Genomic DNA, 16,028 nt, shown 5'->3' on the forward strand with positions numbered 1-16,028 from the left:
ACTATCATTGCCACTCCACCTCCGCTACCCATCTCTCGGTCTTTCCTGACTATATAATAGTTAGGGGGAAGGGCAGTAGAGATGTCAGGCCTGGAGGAGTCGCCTAGCCATGTCTCGTTAAAAAGAGACATGACGGCTTCTGTTCTGAAAGTAGGTTGAAAAGGTCAAGAGCATGCTTACCAAGAGATCGAGTGTTTAGAAGCATGCCTGGATACACGGGGACCTTTGCAGAAGTCTCTCCGGTAGTATCGGTTGAGCCGGGAGTAACTGGTGAAGAAAGCAAGGTTGAAGCGGACCAGGAGCAGGTCTCACAGTCCTGCCTAACATTAGCAGGGTCACATTAGCAGGGGCACAACCCGAGCTAGTAGTATTCCCCAGCCTAAGTAGAGTGTCACGATCAAAGGAAATTACCCCCTCAGCAGTGCAACCTACATGAGCTAGGTCAACTGCCATGCCGGGCGCCTCCGGGACGCGGACGGGCGCAGACGGGCTTACCTCAGGCGCACCTCCGGCGCACATAGGGTGCGCCCGCTGCACCCGTCCGCTGCGCTTCCTCGTAGGCATGCTGGACTTATAGGGCGAAGGCAGGTCGCCTGACGCTAAACACTAGCGTGCCAACCAACTTCCCCCAATATGGCGGCCGCGCTTAAGAGCAGCGTCCAAGATCGAGTGTGGAGTCAGGTAGGTAAACAGTGACTCACACACGCTGTGAACGTAGTGTACACGTAGTGTAGTTCCTATTTTCCCCATAGGCTCTGCGCATTAGAATAATATAAACAGCAGTGTAGACGTAGGACTGAGGTCATCTAGGTCTCTACTGACTATGTTAAAATTAATTTAGGTTTGCGCCAGCTAGCTCAGAGGTCACTGGAAACTTTCTTGAATGAATGGGGAGAGATCAGCTTCCCTGGCTCAGACAAGAAGGGATTCAGCTTCCGACAACCATATAACATGACAACTTTGCTCCCTCAGAATAAGAGTAAATCTCTAGAGTCGTGTGAAAACAATAGACAGCTATTTCACTCAGTCAAATGTGCGTTCTTAGTTTCACCAGAGTGCAGAGAAGGGAGAGACAGGCGTTTTCAATAAAAGGTATTATTTATTGAGCAGTCTTCCTTCTCATGCAAGAGAAATGAATTGCCACAATTGCAATACTTAATATAAAGTAAAGTACATAAGTAAAAGGAGTATTATGAAATAATACTGTAAAATCATTGGTATGGTTTCTTAGCCGTAAGACACTTTAAAATGGATAAAATATATACATACATATATACATTGGCTAACGTGCTCAACTGGTGCTTCTAAAATACGCCTACCCCGGTGTACCTGACCTAAGCCTAATACGTGGGAAGGAGTAAGTAAGTAGCAGTTTAAGTTAAGTTGGTTTTGCCAAGAATCTGATTCAAAAATTCTCTCTAAGGGTTTAGTCAGCACTGTATATTGGGAATAGAATGTAGGAGGTATGGTATCTCTCTTTCAGGACTCGATATCCCAGTCACCCGCAAGGGTAGGCTGGAAACGCCGGAGCTGGATTTTCTCGGCAGGAGAAAAGACAGCGTCTTTCTCAGCGCGTCAAAGAGGAGGGGCAGCGTCCGTGGGCTTTTCGCATCAGCTGTCCTCTCGGCAAGTAGATAGCTGCTCTGCTCCAAAACCACCACCATGTGTTTGCTGAAGGCAACGTTGGTATATTTATACCTGAAAGGTGCCGAGTTTGACGTAAGGTTTGGACATAAGACGTCAATAAAGATGTCACTAAGAACTGGCCGTTCTTACAGTGCTCGCAGGAGTTCCATTACAAATCAAAACAAAGCAAGTGGGGATTTCCCAGGTTGCTGGAGGTTTGGTGTGTCGAAAGAACTCGTTGTGCTTTCTAGGAATCTAAGGAAGTTGATTTTGCCGTGCCTTGGACTGCAAGGGCGATTTACTAAACTATGGATCTGATTCTTATGCCATTATATGGATATTATTGATTATAGCCGTACAAGGGCATAAAATAGCAATATTGATTCAGGTTCCTAGATAAAAACACAATACTTTGTTGGAGCAATTTCTTTGGACTCTGGGGAATTGGCCAAACGGCAAATTATTTCTCAAGGCCCTTGGATGGCAGCTTTCGTAGCTCAGGCGGGCATTCCTAGCCATCGGTTTCCGATAAAGTTCTGATTCTAGATGTATTAACATCTACCAATCCATATTTATTATCGCTTCAAACATGGGAGCGATATATAGATGACATATTGGTAATATGCCGAGGGACTGAAGAGGATTTGCTGTTGTTCCATCAATGGTTAAACACACGTAACCCATATTTAAAATTCACTGTCGAGTACAGTAGGACTGAACTGGCATTCCTAGACCTTAAGATCTTAGCCACTCCGAATGGTCTAGAATCAGAACTTTATCGGAAACCGATGGCTAGGAATGCCCGCCTGAGCTACGAAAGCTGCCATCCAAGGGCCCTGGAAATAATTTGCCATTTGGCCAATTCCTCAGGGTCCAAAGAAATTGCTCCAACAAAGAGGCATTCAATTTTCATGCAAAGAACTTGGAAGAGCAACTGTGCGAAAAGGGATATCCTAGAAAAATCATTCGCCAGTCAAAGAAGAGGGCGTCTAACAATCATCGAGGGGCCCTCCTTGAAATAAATCCACCAAAAGAGAAGTCCAGCCGCATCACGTTTGTGAATACTTTCAATATTAGATCCAATCAGGTCCAAAAGATCATTCAAAGACATTGGTCGATATTGAACACAAGTGGGGATGATATACCTTTGCCCCTATTTGCTTTTAAGAGATGACCGAGTCTTAAGGACCAATTGGTCCACACACGACCAAAGAATAAGGAACCAAGACAGGTGGGCACTTTGTGGAATTTGCCGCCAGTACAGGGCCATCATCCATGCGGGACATGTTCAGTATGCCCACAAACACATAAATCAACATCTGTGGACATAGGTACCACGAGACCCTGGGAACAACGCAGATTCACAAACTGCAATAGTGAGAACTTAATTCATCTACTAACCTGTCCATGTGAGAAACGATACGTGGGCATGACAACAAGGAAAATTAAGACAAGAATATTGGAACACAAGAGTACGGTACGCTGTCGAAAGCAAGCGACCAGGTTAACATCGCATTTCCTTGAGGTCGGGCACGGTCCAAATGATTTTTATTGGACCGTTCTTGAACAGCCCATAATACCAGAATTTTTCCCCGATGTTGGTAAATTCCTATTCAAAAAAGAGCAGAAGTGGGTGTATATATTAAACAGTGATAAAGAGGGACTCAACGAACCAATACCGTGGATGTCTCTCTGATTGTCTAGGTCCAGTATGTTCGTTATATTCATGAAGACCCTAAGAGATAAGTCCCATCCCTTGAGGGTAGTAAGAGTTGGAGGATAGTTACAATTTTGAAAGAAATCACTCTGATGCCCTGTGTGTATATATATGATGGCTCCTTTCTAAAATACTCTTGAATTAATGAACTGGATATTGCCCAGTAGACCTACTTGAAACAACTGCCATGACTAACCATGATACTTTTTATTGGGTCCAATTGCAGTCACTGTATTATGAAGTCTAATGACTAATTGTGCCTACTATCAATGTTTGGAATTCTGGAATAGTGACCTGCTGGTGCACGATCCTTCATTGATTCAAATAACTTAAATAACTCAAACAGGGCAAATTGAGCTTTACTTGCACGCTTGTTGAAATGGCTCCAGGAAAGAGGTATTCGAACTAATATAAATACTGGGACATCGAGCATACTCTGTACAGTCGTCATGCAATCTGTCCCTTAAGATTCCCATCACTATCAGGGCAAGAGGAGTGGAGTCTGGTATTTACCAGCAAATTCCACTAGACTTTAGAAAACGTACGCATCCCGTAATCAGCATGACAAGAACATATTTAAATCGATTACACACGGACATCGTTTTAGTGAAAATTTATTTGGATCATTATAAATGTTTGCACCTTGGAAGAATCATTAAAATGACCATGTAAACAATGACACTCTGCTCAAAAATCAATAAACCTATAATTTCCTTCATGCAGACGGTGTCCTGTAATTGGCGGCCAAATATGTAAATTCGGGCTGAGCTAAATGGATGGACGCTGTTTATTATAAATGCGGACTGTATACATTCAAATCACTAAAAAAGCTGTAAATATCGGCAGATTGGGTGAATATTCGTAATACAAAACGTCATTGTAGGCATATGCAAAAAACTACAACTCCCAGCGTGCCTGCGAGTCAGGTGACCTTAATCACGTGCTCTGGAGCTGTCCCGTTTATTTAAAAATGGAGCCTGCCTACTATTCGGTGTCTCCCCAGACAGCACAGACGACTGTGTGGAGACACCGACGGATAGGTAGGTAACACTGAGGCAAGATGACTTATCCTAGCTTGTCATATAACCTGTCGGGTTTGTAGTACGATGAAAGGCAGGTTACGCTGTTTGTGCCCTGGCGACTAGGGTGGGGCTGCTGTGGCTGGCGCAGTGTGGCGTAGGGCTTTTCTTAACCCATTCATGCACATTGGGTTCTTAGGGGCCCGATAACTCTGCCAATGTTTGGGGCTTTGCCGATGATGGGAGAGCTTCCGTTATTGGTATGATGCGACTAAACGGCATCCATTACCGATTTCTACATTGCCTTAAACATTGTGATAATATTCCACTCATATGGCAGTCGCTATGATTATGAAACGACAAACGGCGGTTTTATCATTTCGCATTGTTTGACACACTGTGGTAAACGCCCGATCCAGATCGCTAAAACTAGCTGAAATGTTGCCAATGAGAGCTCTTGTTTTGTGCTCGTTATGAGCATGAGTAAAGCAGGGGTTAAGGTCCAAAACAATATGGGTATATCCGAGTGATGCCTCAAGGTGTAGCATGACTGTGTTGTAAAGCCAAGCTTTAGCAAGCATTTATCTATTCATTGAATAAGACTGAGGCATTGCCTACGAAGTGAAAGTTGTAAATGGGCGAAACCAAATGTTCTCAGTATGGTGAAATCTTGTCAGTGGACTATACTTGATTCTGACAACATCTACAGATGACAATCAGCCTACTGTTTATTTGGGCATCTGTGGCTTAAGCGTTGTAAATTCGCTTTTGGTTTTAGTTATAAGATCAATGAATTGTCTTTCTGTTTTTAACCTTAAATTTAGAGCGGTGCTCCTCTAAACCTGAGCTGCAGCCAGGTCGGGGGGAAATGCCATCACCACTATAAATGGGTGAGTGGTTTAAACTAATAAATCAATATAAACAAAATGGTATGACTATGATATACAGTGATATTTATTGTGATACACTGACTTTATGAATGCGTCTTGAATTTGACATATTTCTGTCAATTTGTTTTTTGTCTTTATTTCCATGTTTCTCCTGTGAGTGTCATGTCTACAACATGATACGGTAATAGTATGTGGTGGAGTATGAAACCTGAATATTGCAGGTGATATTGATTTTAATTTTCACTTTATAAGCAGTAGTTACCATCAGGTCCTGAAGAAAGCATTGGAACTATTCCATCCTAATGCTGAAACATGTCGACCAATATTGCTTACAGATATTTTGTCAAATCTGTATTCTCACTATATTTTTTAATTTGGACAATTGAGAGATATCATTAAAATTACCAATCTACTCAGTTGATCCAATTTTATCTTTATTCACACTTATTGTTTTTCACTCACTTTTTGCACTGCTTATTCAGTAACCACAAATATGCTTACATTCTTTTGAAATACCACCCTTCTTGATAACACATTCTCTTAAGAACTGCACAAAGCCTTGAGAACATCGGTAGGCCGTTTTGTGTTGTCTTGTCTCCTGGGCAATGAGAACTCAAATGATGTTTAAAAAGGGCGGTACAGAATGGTTACTGATGGGAATATTTGCCCATGCCCTTGAGTCTTAACTCAGTAACTATATGTCACACTTGTTTGCACTTTGGGTCTCCACTGCTTTATTTGTATTTTGTTGAGGTCTGTGTCCACAGTTGAGTCATATGGCTATTTGACCCCTCGATACTGGTTGTGCTAGGGACGCTGTTTGCTAGCCAGTGTGTGTAACCCTGGTGTGTAGGACAAGCGCAGTTTGTGCATAAGGCACTGCAGGGGTGGGAGGGTCTACCCATGGAGGGAGAATGGCCAATCACTGTAATGCTTTTTTGAAGCTAAGCAGTGATCGAACATTCTGGGCTGATGGCAAATCTGTCTCTCCCCACTTCTGTGCGAGCGAGATGGAGTCAGGGCACACCCCTGACCTCACCTAGTCATGCTGCTGTTGCAAGGCAGAAAAATCCTTAATTGAGGGGCAGTGGTCGGACACTATGTTTATCATGACTGAGTCGGACAGTTAACCATAGCCACCCACTTCTGAGCAGAAAAATAGCAGGCCGGTGTGGCACTTGCACAATAATAATGATTTGTGATTTTTAGGAACTGGACAGTGCCCGTGAGGGCTTGTGTACTGATTAAAGGAAGGCCGTTAAAGTTTAGTAGGGGCCCGGGGATGAAGCGGGATTGGTGGAGTCTAAAGCAGTTTACCGTTTTTTTGCACTAGACTAGTCTGCACATTTATTATTGATTAGCTCAGTACCTCCAGTTTTGTTTGTAAGGCAGTACTTGAACGAAATTGAAGCAGGGGAAGGGGTGTTTTGGGTCCAGTTTTTCTGGCAAGGTCAACGTAGTTTTGCATGTTTTGGGAACCGAAATTGTAGGTGTTGTCTCTGGCTGGGAGTGGGTTCTGTATTGAGCCAGTCGGCCACTACCATACAATGTAGCACCTTCACCCTCCCGGCCGGCCATCGACGAGAGGTAATAAATAAAGGGGCAATTTCCGCTTGTGGCGGTTAGCCCACACCAGTTAACCAAGTCTTGCGTGTGTTCCTTGGTTCTCCCCTGTAGGCCCCCTTGACCCTTATCGGTGGCCGTGTCCCTCACCTGCAGAATCCCTCATCACATTGGCAACAAGGAGGTGTCAGGACCTGTGACGTGCTTGGCACCCGGCATGGTGCAGGGCTCGGCAGGAGCGGCGATCGTGTCCCTGGCCCAGTACTGTTGGATGCGTGCGGTAGCCTGCGGAGTCTAGCGGCGCTCGATCCGCGATCGGCGGAGACAGTTGAAAAGATGGTGGCGCTCTGGAGTGAGGGGGTGGCGTGTGGGTGCTGGCATGAAGCAGCCGAGGAAGAGGAGTCTGCTGTGCCGGCCTGGATTGAAGTGCCGCATATGCGCACCAGGGCGGCCTGAGATTGCCTATGCCTGCAGGGAGGCCCGAGAGGCTGCAAGCCCTCACACTGGGTAAAAGCGCACCTGGAATGAGTGAGGGGAAGAACCCTGTGTGTGAGGCCCCAGTAACTCAGGGAGGACAGAGTGTGGCCACACATTAACAAGCACTGGCACAGATAATAGTACACATACCACTCAGGATCCAAAAAATAAATAAAAGTGCCACAAAGTAGGATAATATAAGGGACAGCGCCACAAATAAGGCGTCCCTGCTGAGGGGAGGGCGAATAATACCTGGCAAGACTGATGGCCAGGAAGAGCCAGGAGGCCAAGGAGTCTGGTGAGGAAGCGAGTACATGGGTGTGACGAGGACAAGATCTATGCCAGCAGGAAATAATGCAGCAGGAGGCAGTGGGGGAGGAGCAACAATGAGGTCGACGTTGTCTGCACAGTTGCCGTTTAGCCAGCTGGCTGATCCTACCACCAAGGCGCCACGGTGGAGAAAGTGGATTGGACATTTAGAAAATTACTTCCAGGCTGTCAAGGAGACAGATGGAGCGGTCAAGCGCTCTACCATGCTCCACATGGGAGGAGAAGAGTTATACGAACTGTTCCAGGACCTACTGAACCCGGGGAACTCGGATGACTACGCAGCTGCCGTAGCCACTCTGAATCGTCACTTTGACCCTCAGCTGACCCGGATTTCGAACATTTCAAGATGCGACAGGCGAGACAGCAAGATGAGGAATATATAGACACGTTCTATGCCAGGTTAAGGAGGCTTGCGAGTTCGTTTACAGGTATCGATAAACAACTGGAGATCAGGATGCAGCTGATCCAGGGTTGCAGGACATCGGAACTGAGGAAACTCATCGTAGGTCAACCAGGCATCTACTTGGACGAGATACTCATATTGGGAAGATCGCACAAACTGGCAGATGCCAGGGCAGGAGAAATGGAAGAAACGCTTTCGTGCAAGTCGGCAGCCACTGCCTCAGCGAGTCAAAAAGCATTCAAGGAGGAACATATGGAGGCAATACAAAGAAGTCTACGGTCGAGGAAAAGGAGCCCCAGGTGGTCAATACCACAAAAGAGGATGCAACAAATGCCGATTAGAGAAGCACTCGCCGAGACGATGCCCAGCAAATGGGATGACATGCCTGAAGTGCGGAAAGCTAGGGCATTTTGCCAAAGTCTGTATGAGCTTTAAGTAATCCTGGACGTAGTTCTCGTAGTAGCGCTACAGGTAGCTAAGCGAAGTGCACTTTACACTACACGAGCTACGCGAACTGCGTTGTGCACTATGGAAAATGATATTCGCACTGATTGCCGGATGATTGTCGGCACTGTGCAATCTGTGCAAACCGCATCTTGCAACAGTGCAAGCGGTCGTTTTCTGCCACTAGAGTAGATTTCTTCTTGAGCGGCAGCTTTCTCAAAGCGGATTGCTCACGAGCATACACAGCCCCTCGCATTGAGAAACCTGACCTGCCGAGATTAAGAATCACGCCAGCAGGTTTATTTTCCACGCTCGTGATTGGCAACTTGATGTTGCTGATCGCGAATGAGGAAAAAGTCTCACAAGGATGTCATTTTGCTCGCTCGCGGTCGCCAACTTGACGATGTTGACTGCGAGCAAGTTACAAATGACCGCTAAGCTACGCGTGCTTGCACTGTGCTACATGCAATTTGCATAGTGCAAAGTAGCGCAAACTTCACAAACTACGTGAGCATAGCGTAGTACTTCGCCCAGGGTTAGCCTAAAGGTGCCGGCATTAGGGAGCAGTAGTGGGCAGCGACCGGACAGGGTCAAGCAAGTGACAGAGGCGGGTGGACCGACCAAAGAGCTGGATGCCATCTGCCTACGGTTCCAAGCTCTGGATGACAAAGATGATGACAAAATATGGGTTGTCTCATTCACATGGAGGAGCAACAAGAAGAAGTGTCCACCTGATGCGCCTGATCCAGGTGGGTGACACCCCCATATGGTGCTCATTGACACAGGGGTGTCGGTGAACGTCGTAGATGGACCTCATTACAGACAGCTTGATCCGGCTCCTCCGTTGATGCAGAGGAGAGCATGGATATCCACATATGGAGGTGACACACCGATTCCTCTGCAGGGAGTGATAGAAGTGGAGGTCAAACAATGGGAAACAACAGTCCTGATAAAGTTCCACGTCACAGAGGACAGCGCAGGGACCCTGCTGGACTGCCACTCTGCGGAAGACCTGGGGTTTGTAATGTTTGCATGACAAGTTCATCAGTTGCATGCCGAGAACATCATGGAGGAGTTTCCAGAACACTTTGAGGGCCTGGGTTGCCCGAAGGGAGTAGAAGTAAAGCTGCACAAGCTGACAAGGCGGTCTGGCCAGTGGCGCTTCAACATAGGAGGGTGCCATTCCATTTGTGTCCTTTACTGGTGTCGTTAAGAAAGGAACAACGACCTACCCCATGGCTGTCGCCACTGGTAACCGCGCCCAAACCCAACCAGCCTGCGGCGATCCATCTGTGTGTTGACATGAGGTTACCCAACAAGGCAATCAGAAGGGAAAGGCACATCAAGCCTACAATAGATAAAATCGTTGCAGACATCAACTTTGCAAGTTGCTTCTCAAAGGTAGATATGAACTCTGGCTATCATCAGCTAATGTTGAACGAAGCCAGTCGCTACATCACCACCTTTTCCACCCATGTAAGGTTGCGAAGATTCAAAATACTGAGTTTTGGCGTATCCTCCGCAGCCAAAGTTTTCCAGGATACCATTCGAGAAGTGCTGTTGGGCCTGACCAGGGTAATGAATGTCAGTGATGATGTGCTTATTTACTCGCAGACGTTGGAGGAGCACTATGAAACATTAAGGGCAACACTCACAAGGCTAAAGGAACGAGGACTCACTCTACACAAGTGGAGGTGCCAGTTCTATGCAACTGAAGTCGACTAATTTGGCTACAAATTCTCAAAGAAAGGGTTACAGGTGGACCCAGCGAAGGTGGAAGCTATACGTACGGCTGCAGTTCCTCAGAATTTCACGGAGATGAAGAGTTTCCTCAGAATGGCAAACTACTGTGGTCGGTTCATTCCGCAGCTGGCAACACTCGCGGAACCCCTCAGGGCTCTGACAAAGAAAGATGCCAAGTGGGGGTGGACCTGCAAGACCGCCCAGGCATTTCAAGACATGAAGAATGCCATTTGACAAGGGGCCACAGTTGCCTACTTCAGACCAGGGAGTCCCACTGAACTGATTGTTGACACCAGCCAGGTGGGGTTGGGAGCTGTGTTGCTACAAGAGACGGACCAACATGATTGGGTGCCTATTGCATATGCGAGCAGAGCATTGACGGCTGTCGAGATGCACTATTCTCAAATAGAGAGAGAGGCGCTGGCAATCCAGTGGGCCTGCAAGCATTTTGACTTGTACCTCTGTGGACACCAATTCAAAGTGATAACTGACCACAAACCGCTTGTACCGTTGTTTGGTGGCTCAGTGAGGAATGGGCCACCAGGCATCAAGTGGTGGGCAGTGCAGATGCAACAGTATGACTTTGAGATGCAGTACCGCCCTGGAGACAACAACCCCGTGGACTTCCTATTGAGACATCCAGTGGCTGCTGGTCCTGGAGAGCAGAAGGAAGTGCATGAAGGGACAGAACCATATCTATGGCTCATCACAGAGCTAGCATGCCCGAGGTCATTGTCAATGGAAGAGTTGATGGAAGCAACCCGAGAGGATGGATGTTTTATGGATTTGGAAGAAGCCCTTGGGGGGCACAATTGGAAAAACTTTCTGGATGGAGTCCGGAGGCTGACAGATGAAGAAAGGAAGAACAGAACAGGACTGTGGCTCTGCCGGGATGAGCTAAGTGAGAGTGAGGAAGGCTTGGTGCTCCGGGGATCGCTTGTAGTTGTGCTAAAGAGTCTGTGGAGGAGAACGGCCGAGTTGGCACACCAAGGACACCAAGGGATTGCCAAAACCAAATCCTGGATCAGAACAAAGGTGTGGTGTCCGGGGGTGGACCGGATGATGGAAGAGATCGTGAGGGGCTGCCATTCATGTCTCATAACTGGAGTGAACCCCCTGTACATCCGATCATTACAGAAGAAGCGAGTGCTGGAACATGGATGATTATGAGCATGGACTTTTGATCATTCCTGGATGGGCATGCCACGTTGGTACTAATTGATACATTTTCTAAGTTCCCAGTGGTGGAAGTGGTGCATTCAACAGCGTTTGAGCATGTCAGGTAAGCATGGGCGGAAAATCCGTTTCGCTCGCGGATTTTGCGGATTTTCGGTAAATTCGCAATCCGCGAGATTCGCGAATCTCCCGCAAAATCCGCAAATCCGCGAGCAGCGGATTTTACTCGCACTGTTCGCGTGAGTTCGCGGCTTCCCAGTACAACTTCGCGCCCCGCGAATAAGTGCAAAATTGCAGAAATACGATCTTAGCAAAACTGAAACTACTTACCAGGTTCAAAAGTTCAGGCTCATCATTAGTAGCCATTTCCTGTAGTGCTTCCTGAGGGGCCCCTCCAGAGTTCAGTTGCCAGTTGCAACTATTATGTGACCCTGCTCTGAACCTCAGAATAGTTACACATATGCCACAAAGGTCCTGAATTACAGCTAAGGGAGACAAGCAGGAGCCAGGCTGGAAGTTCAAATCCATTAATCAGCCCCTAATTCATTATTGTCAGTTGGAGCAGGGCAGGTGTTGTAACTAATTTTGCAACAATGAAAGCACTTAGCAAGTGCAAAAGATCACTAATCAGGAAGCACTAAGGAAGCAGGTGCCAGCTAAAAAAATATTCTGTGACACATTAATCAGCCCCAAATTAATTCAGGTCACTTGAGGCAGGGAAGGTGTGCTTGCGTTGCCACAATAATGTACACTGACTGGACAACCAGAGGGTGCTGTGATGAAACAGAGGGTGGCATGGGTGGGCCAGAGGGTGGCATGAGTAGTCAGAGAGTGGCAGTGGTGACAGAGAGTGGCAGTGATGAAGAAGAGTGTCCCAAACAGGCTGGACACGTAGAAACAACAAGTTCGCGAAACTTGCGACCCGACAGGTAAGTTCGCAATTTGCGACATTGTACAAAACCCTCGCGAACTGGCAGAAACCCGCGCAAACACACAAAAAAAATCCGCAAATTCGCGAGAATTCGCGGATTTTGCGGATTGCGAGTTCGCAAATCCGCAAAATTCGCGAACGCGAGATTCGCAAAATTCGCCCATGCTTAATGTCAGGCCAGTGCTGGGGTTTCCTCACGAAATCAAAACAGACAATGGACTGCAATTTCAAGGGTAGGAGTTTAGAGAGTTTATGCATAAGCACAACATCTGACACAGGAAGGTGACGCCACAGTGGCCTCGGGTAAATGGAGAAGTGGAACGCTTCATGTACACCCTTAACAAAGCACTGAGAATTGGGGTTGACCAGCAAGTGGATCTTGAAGGGTGTTTGCAATGCTTATATGTTTAGGGGTGGCACATTCCTCATGTGCAGCAATGTGGGCTTCCCTTTGCGCACACACACAAGAAATGGTCTGCAGTAATTCACGCTTCCATTGCACGCACAGTTGATATTGTATGCTTGCCGGCCTGCTGTAGATACAGCGCAAGCTTCCTTCCGTTCACGCACACACACATACACAACAAACTGCGGCAGTGAGAGCATCAGTCACACACACCAACACAGAGTGCAGGCACAGCACACATACAAGAGTGATAGTGTCAGTGCAGGCAGCAGGCTTCCTTCTGCACACAGAGAGCAGCTAGGGCACACATACAAGAGTGACAGTGTCAGTGGAGGCAGCAGGCTTCCTTCTGCACACAGAGAGCAGCTACGGCACACACACAAGAGTGACAGTGTCAGTGCAGGCAGCAGGCTTCCTTCTGCACACAGAGAGCAGCGACCGCACACATACAAGAGTGACAGTGTCAGTGCAGGCAGCAGGCTTCCGTCTGCACACAGAGAGCAGCTAGGGCACACATACAAGAGTGACAGTGCCAGTGCAGGCAGCAGGCTTCCTTCTGCACACAGAGACCAGCGACGGCACACATACAAGAATGACAGTGTCAGTGCAGGCAGCAGGCTTCCTTCTGCACACAGAGAGCAGCGACGGCACACATAATTCAATTCAATTCAGTTAATTTGTATAGCGCGCTACATACCCAGAGGGTCTCAAGGCGCTTGGAGAAGGGTGGGGAGTTACTTGTCGAATATCCACGTTTTAAGTTGCTTTCTGAAAGCAAGGTGGTTCTGAGTGAGGCGAAGGTGGGTGGGAAGTGAGTTCCAGGTTTTAGCCGCCAGGTAGGAGAAGGATATTCCTCCCATGGTAGTTTTGTTGATGCGAGGTACAGCAGCAAGGGCTTGGTTGGAGGAGCGTAGCTGGCGGGGGGGGGGTGTAGAAGGAAAGTCGTGTGTTGAGGCATTCGGGTCCAAGTTCGTAAAGTGCTTTGTGTGCGTGGGTTAGGAGGCGGAATGTTATCCTCTTATTGACGGGGAGCCAGTGGAGGTTTTTCAGGTGACCAGAAATGTGGTCGTTACGCGGGATGTCTAGTATGAGTCTGACTGATGCGTTCTGGATGCGTTGGAGTTTTTCTGAAGTTTTGCGGTGGTGCCGGCGTATAGGGTGTTTCCGTAGTCCAGGCGGCTTGTAACCAGTGCGTGGGTGACCGTTTTTCTAGTTTCGGTGGGGATCCAGCGAAAAGTTTTTTTGAGCATGCGAAGAATGCTGAAGCAAGATGATGAAACGGCGTTGACTTGTCTGGTCATTGAGAGTGAGGAGTCCAGGATGACGCCCAGGTTCCGTGCGTGGTCCGTTGGGATGGGTGCTTTTCCAAGGGACTCTGGCCACCAGGAGTCGTCCCAGGCAGAGGGGGAGGTTCCTAAGATAAGGACTTCTGTTTTGTCGGAATTCAGTTTCAGACGGCTGTGCTTCATCCAATCGGCTACTTCTTTCATTCCTTCATGTAGGTTTGTTTTGGCGGTGTTAGGGTCTTTGGTGAGTGAGAGGATCAGTTGAGTGTCATCAGCGTAGGAGATGATGTTGAGGTTGTGTTGGCGTGCGATGGCCGCGAGGGGGCTCATGTATACGTTGAAGAGGGTGGGACTGAGTGAATAACCTTGTGGCACGCCGCAGATGACTTCAGTGGCCTCTGACTTGAATGGTGGAAGGCGGACTCTCTGAGTTCTTCCGGCAAGGAACGAGGTGATCCATTCCAGTGCTTTTCCTTGGATTCCGATGTTTCTGAGGCGTTGTAACAAGGTGCTATGACAAACTGTGTCAAAGGCTGCGGAGAGGTCGAGGAGGATGAGGGCGACTGTGTCTCCATTGTCCAGTAGAGTTCGAATGTCGTTTGTTGCTGCGATGAATGCGGTCTCAGTGCTGTGTTTGGCTCGGAAGCCAGATTGTGAGGAGTCGAGGGATTTGTTGGTTTTGAGGAAGGCGGCGAGCTGGTTGTTGACAGCTTTCTCGATTACTTTGGCCGGGAATGGAAGGAGCGAGATGAGGCGGTAGTTTTTGAGTTCGGTGGGGTCCGCTGTGGGTTTTTTCAGAAGGGCACTGAGTTTGGCGTGTTTCCAGCTTTCCGGGAAGGTGGCGGAGTTGAGGGAGCAGTTGATGACGTCTCGGAGGTGTGGTGCTATGATGGAATCAGCTTTGTTGAAGATGTGGTGAGGGCATGGGTCTGTGGGGGATCCTGAGTGGATGGAGTTCATCAGGCGGATGGTGTCCTCAGTGGAGATTGGGTTCCAGTCATTAAGGATGTTCAAGGGGGGTAAAGGTACGGCGGAAGGTTTGGTGGGTTGGTCTCCGGGTTGGTTGTCGAAGCTGTTGTGGATGTCTGCGATTTTGCCGTGGAAGAACGAAGCTAGGGAGTCGCAAAGGGCTTGAGAGGGAGTGATGTCGTTGGAGTTGGCAGCGGGGTTGGTAAACTCTTTGACGATGTTGAATAATTCCTTGCTGTTGTGGGCGTTGTTGTCGAGTCGGTCTTTGAAAGCGGCTTTCTTGGCAGTCCGGATCAGTTGGTGGTGTATGCGAGTGGCGTTTTTGAAGGCGTCCCTGGTACTGGTGTGTGGGTCTTTTTTCCATGCCTTCTCAAGGGAGCGACAGAGTTTTTTGGATTTCTTAAGATCATCGTTGAACCAGGGGGCGTTTTTGTTGCCTAGTTTGATTTGACCTTTTCTCAGGGGTGCTAGGTTGTCGGCGCTGTTGGTTAGCCATTGAGTGAGGATAATGGCTGCTTGGTTGGTGTTCGAAGAGTGGGCAGGGGGGTTTTGAAGAAGCGATGAGGAGATCTGGTCGATGGTGATTTTGTTCCAGTTTCTTCGCATAGTAGGTTCAGGATGGTTGTGGGTTGTGGCCTTTTTGTAGATAAAGTGAACGCAGCTGTGGGCCGTCCAATGGAGAGCTGTGGTGTGACTGAAGGAGATATGTTTGCTGGAGGTGAAGATAGGGTCGAGTGTGTGACCTGCGTCGTGAGTGGGGGTATTAACAAGTTGTTTGAGTCTGAGGTTGGCGAGATTGTCCAGAAGGGTGGTGGTGTTGCTGTCGTTGTTTTTTTCCAGGTGAAAATTGAGGTCTCCCAATAGAATGTAGTCCTCGGAGGGGAGGGCGTGTGGGGTGATAAAGTCAGTGATGTCTTCACTGAATTGTGCACGGGGTCCTGGTGGCCTGTAGAGGAGGGTGCCTCTGAGTGTGGTCTTGGGGTCGGTGTGGATCTGAAAGTGAAGGTGTTCGGCGCTAGCAAGGTTGACGTCTGAGCTGGTTGAGATG

At 47.9% G+C, this 16,028-nt stretch overlaps 1 protein-coding gene across 1 annotated transcript in view; it reads left to right on the top strand.

The window, feature by feature from the left end:
- The window catches only part of LOC147701272 (IgGFc-binding protein-like), a 901,303-nt gene that overhangs the window by 371,258 nt on the left and 514,017 nt on the right, over window positions 1-16,028 (top strand). Inside the window, exon 21 of the mRNA XM_086929332.1 lies at window positions 10,739-11,286. Within this exon, the coding sequence (XP_086785458.1) occupies window positions 10,739-11,286 (548 nt within the window). The remainder of the gene's footprint in view (window positions 1-10,738; window positions 11,287-16,028) is intronic.

This window comes from Lissotriton vulgaris, chromosome 7 (genome assembly GCF_964263255.1).
Source record: "Lissotriton vulgaris chromosome 7, aLisVul1.2, whole genome shotgun sequence".
In the NCBI taxonomy this organism is placed as follows: Eukaryota; Metazoa; Chordata; class Amphibia; order Caudata; family Salamandridae; genus Lissotriton; species Lissotriton vulgaris.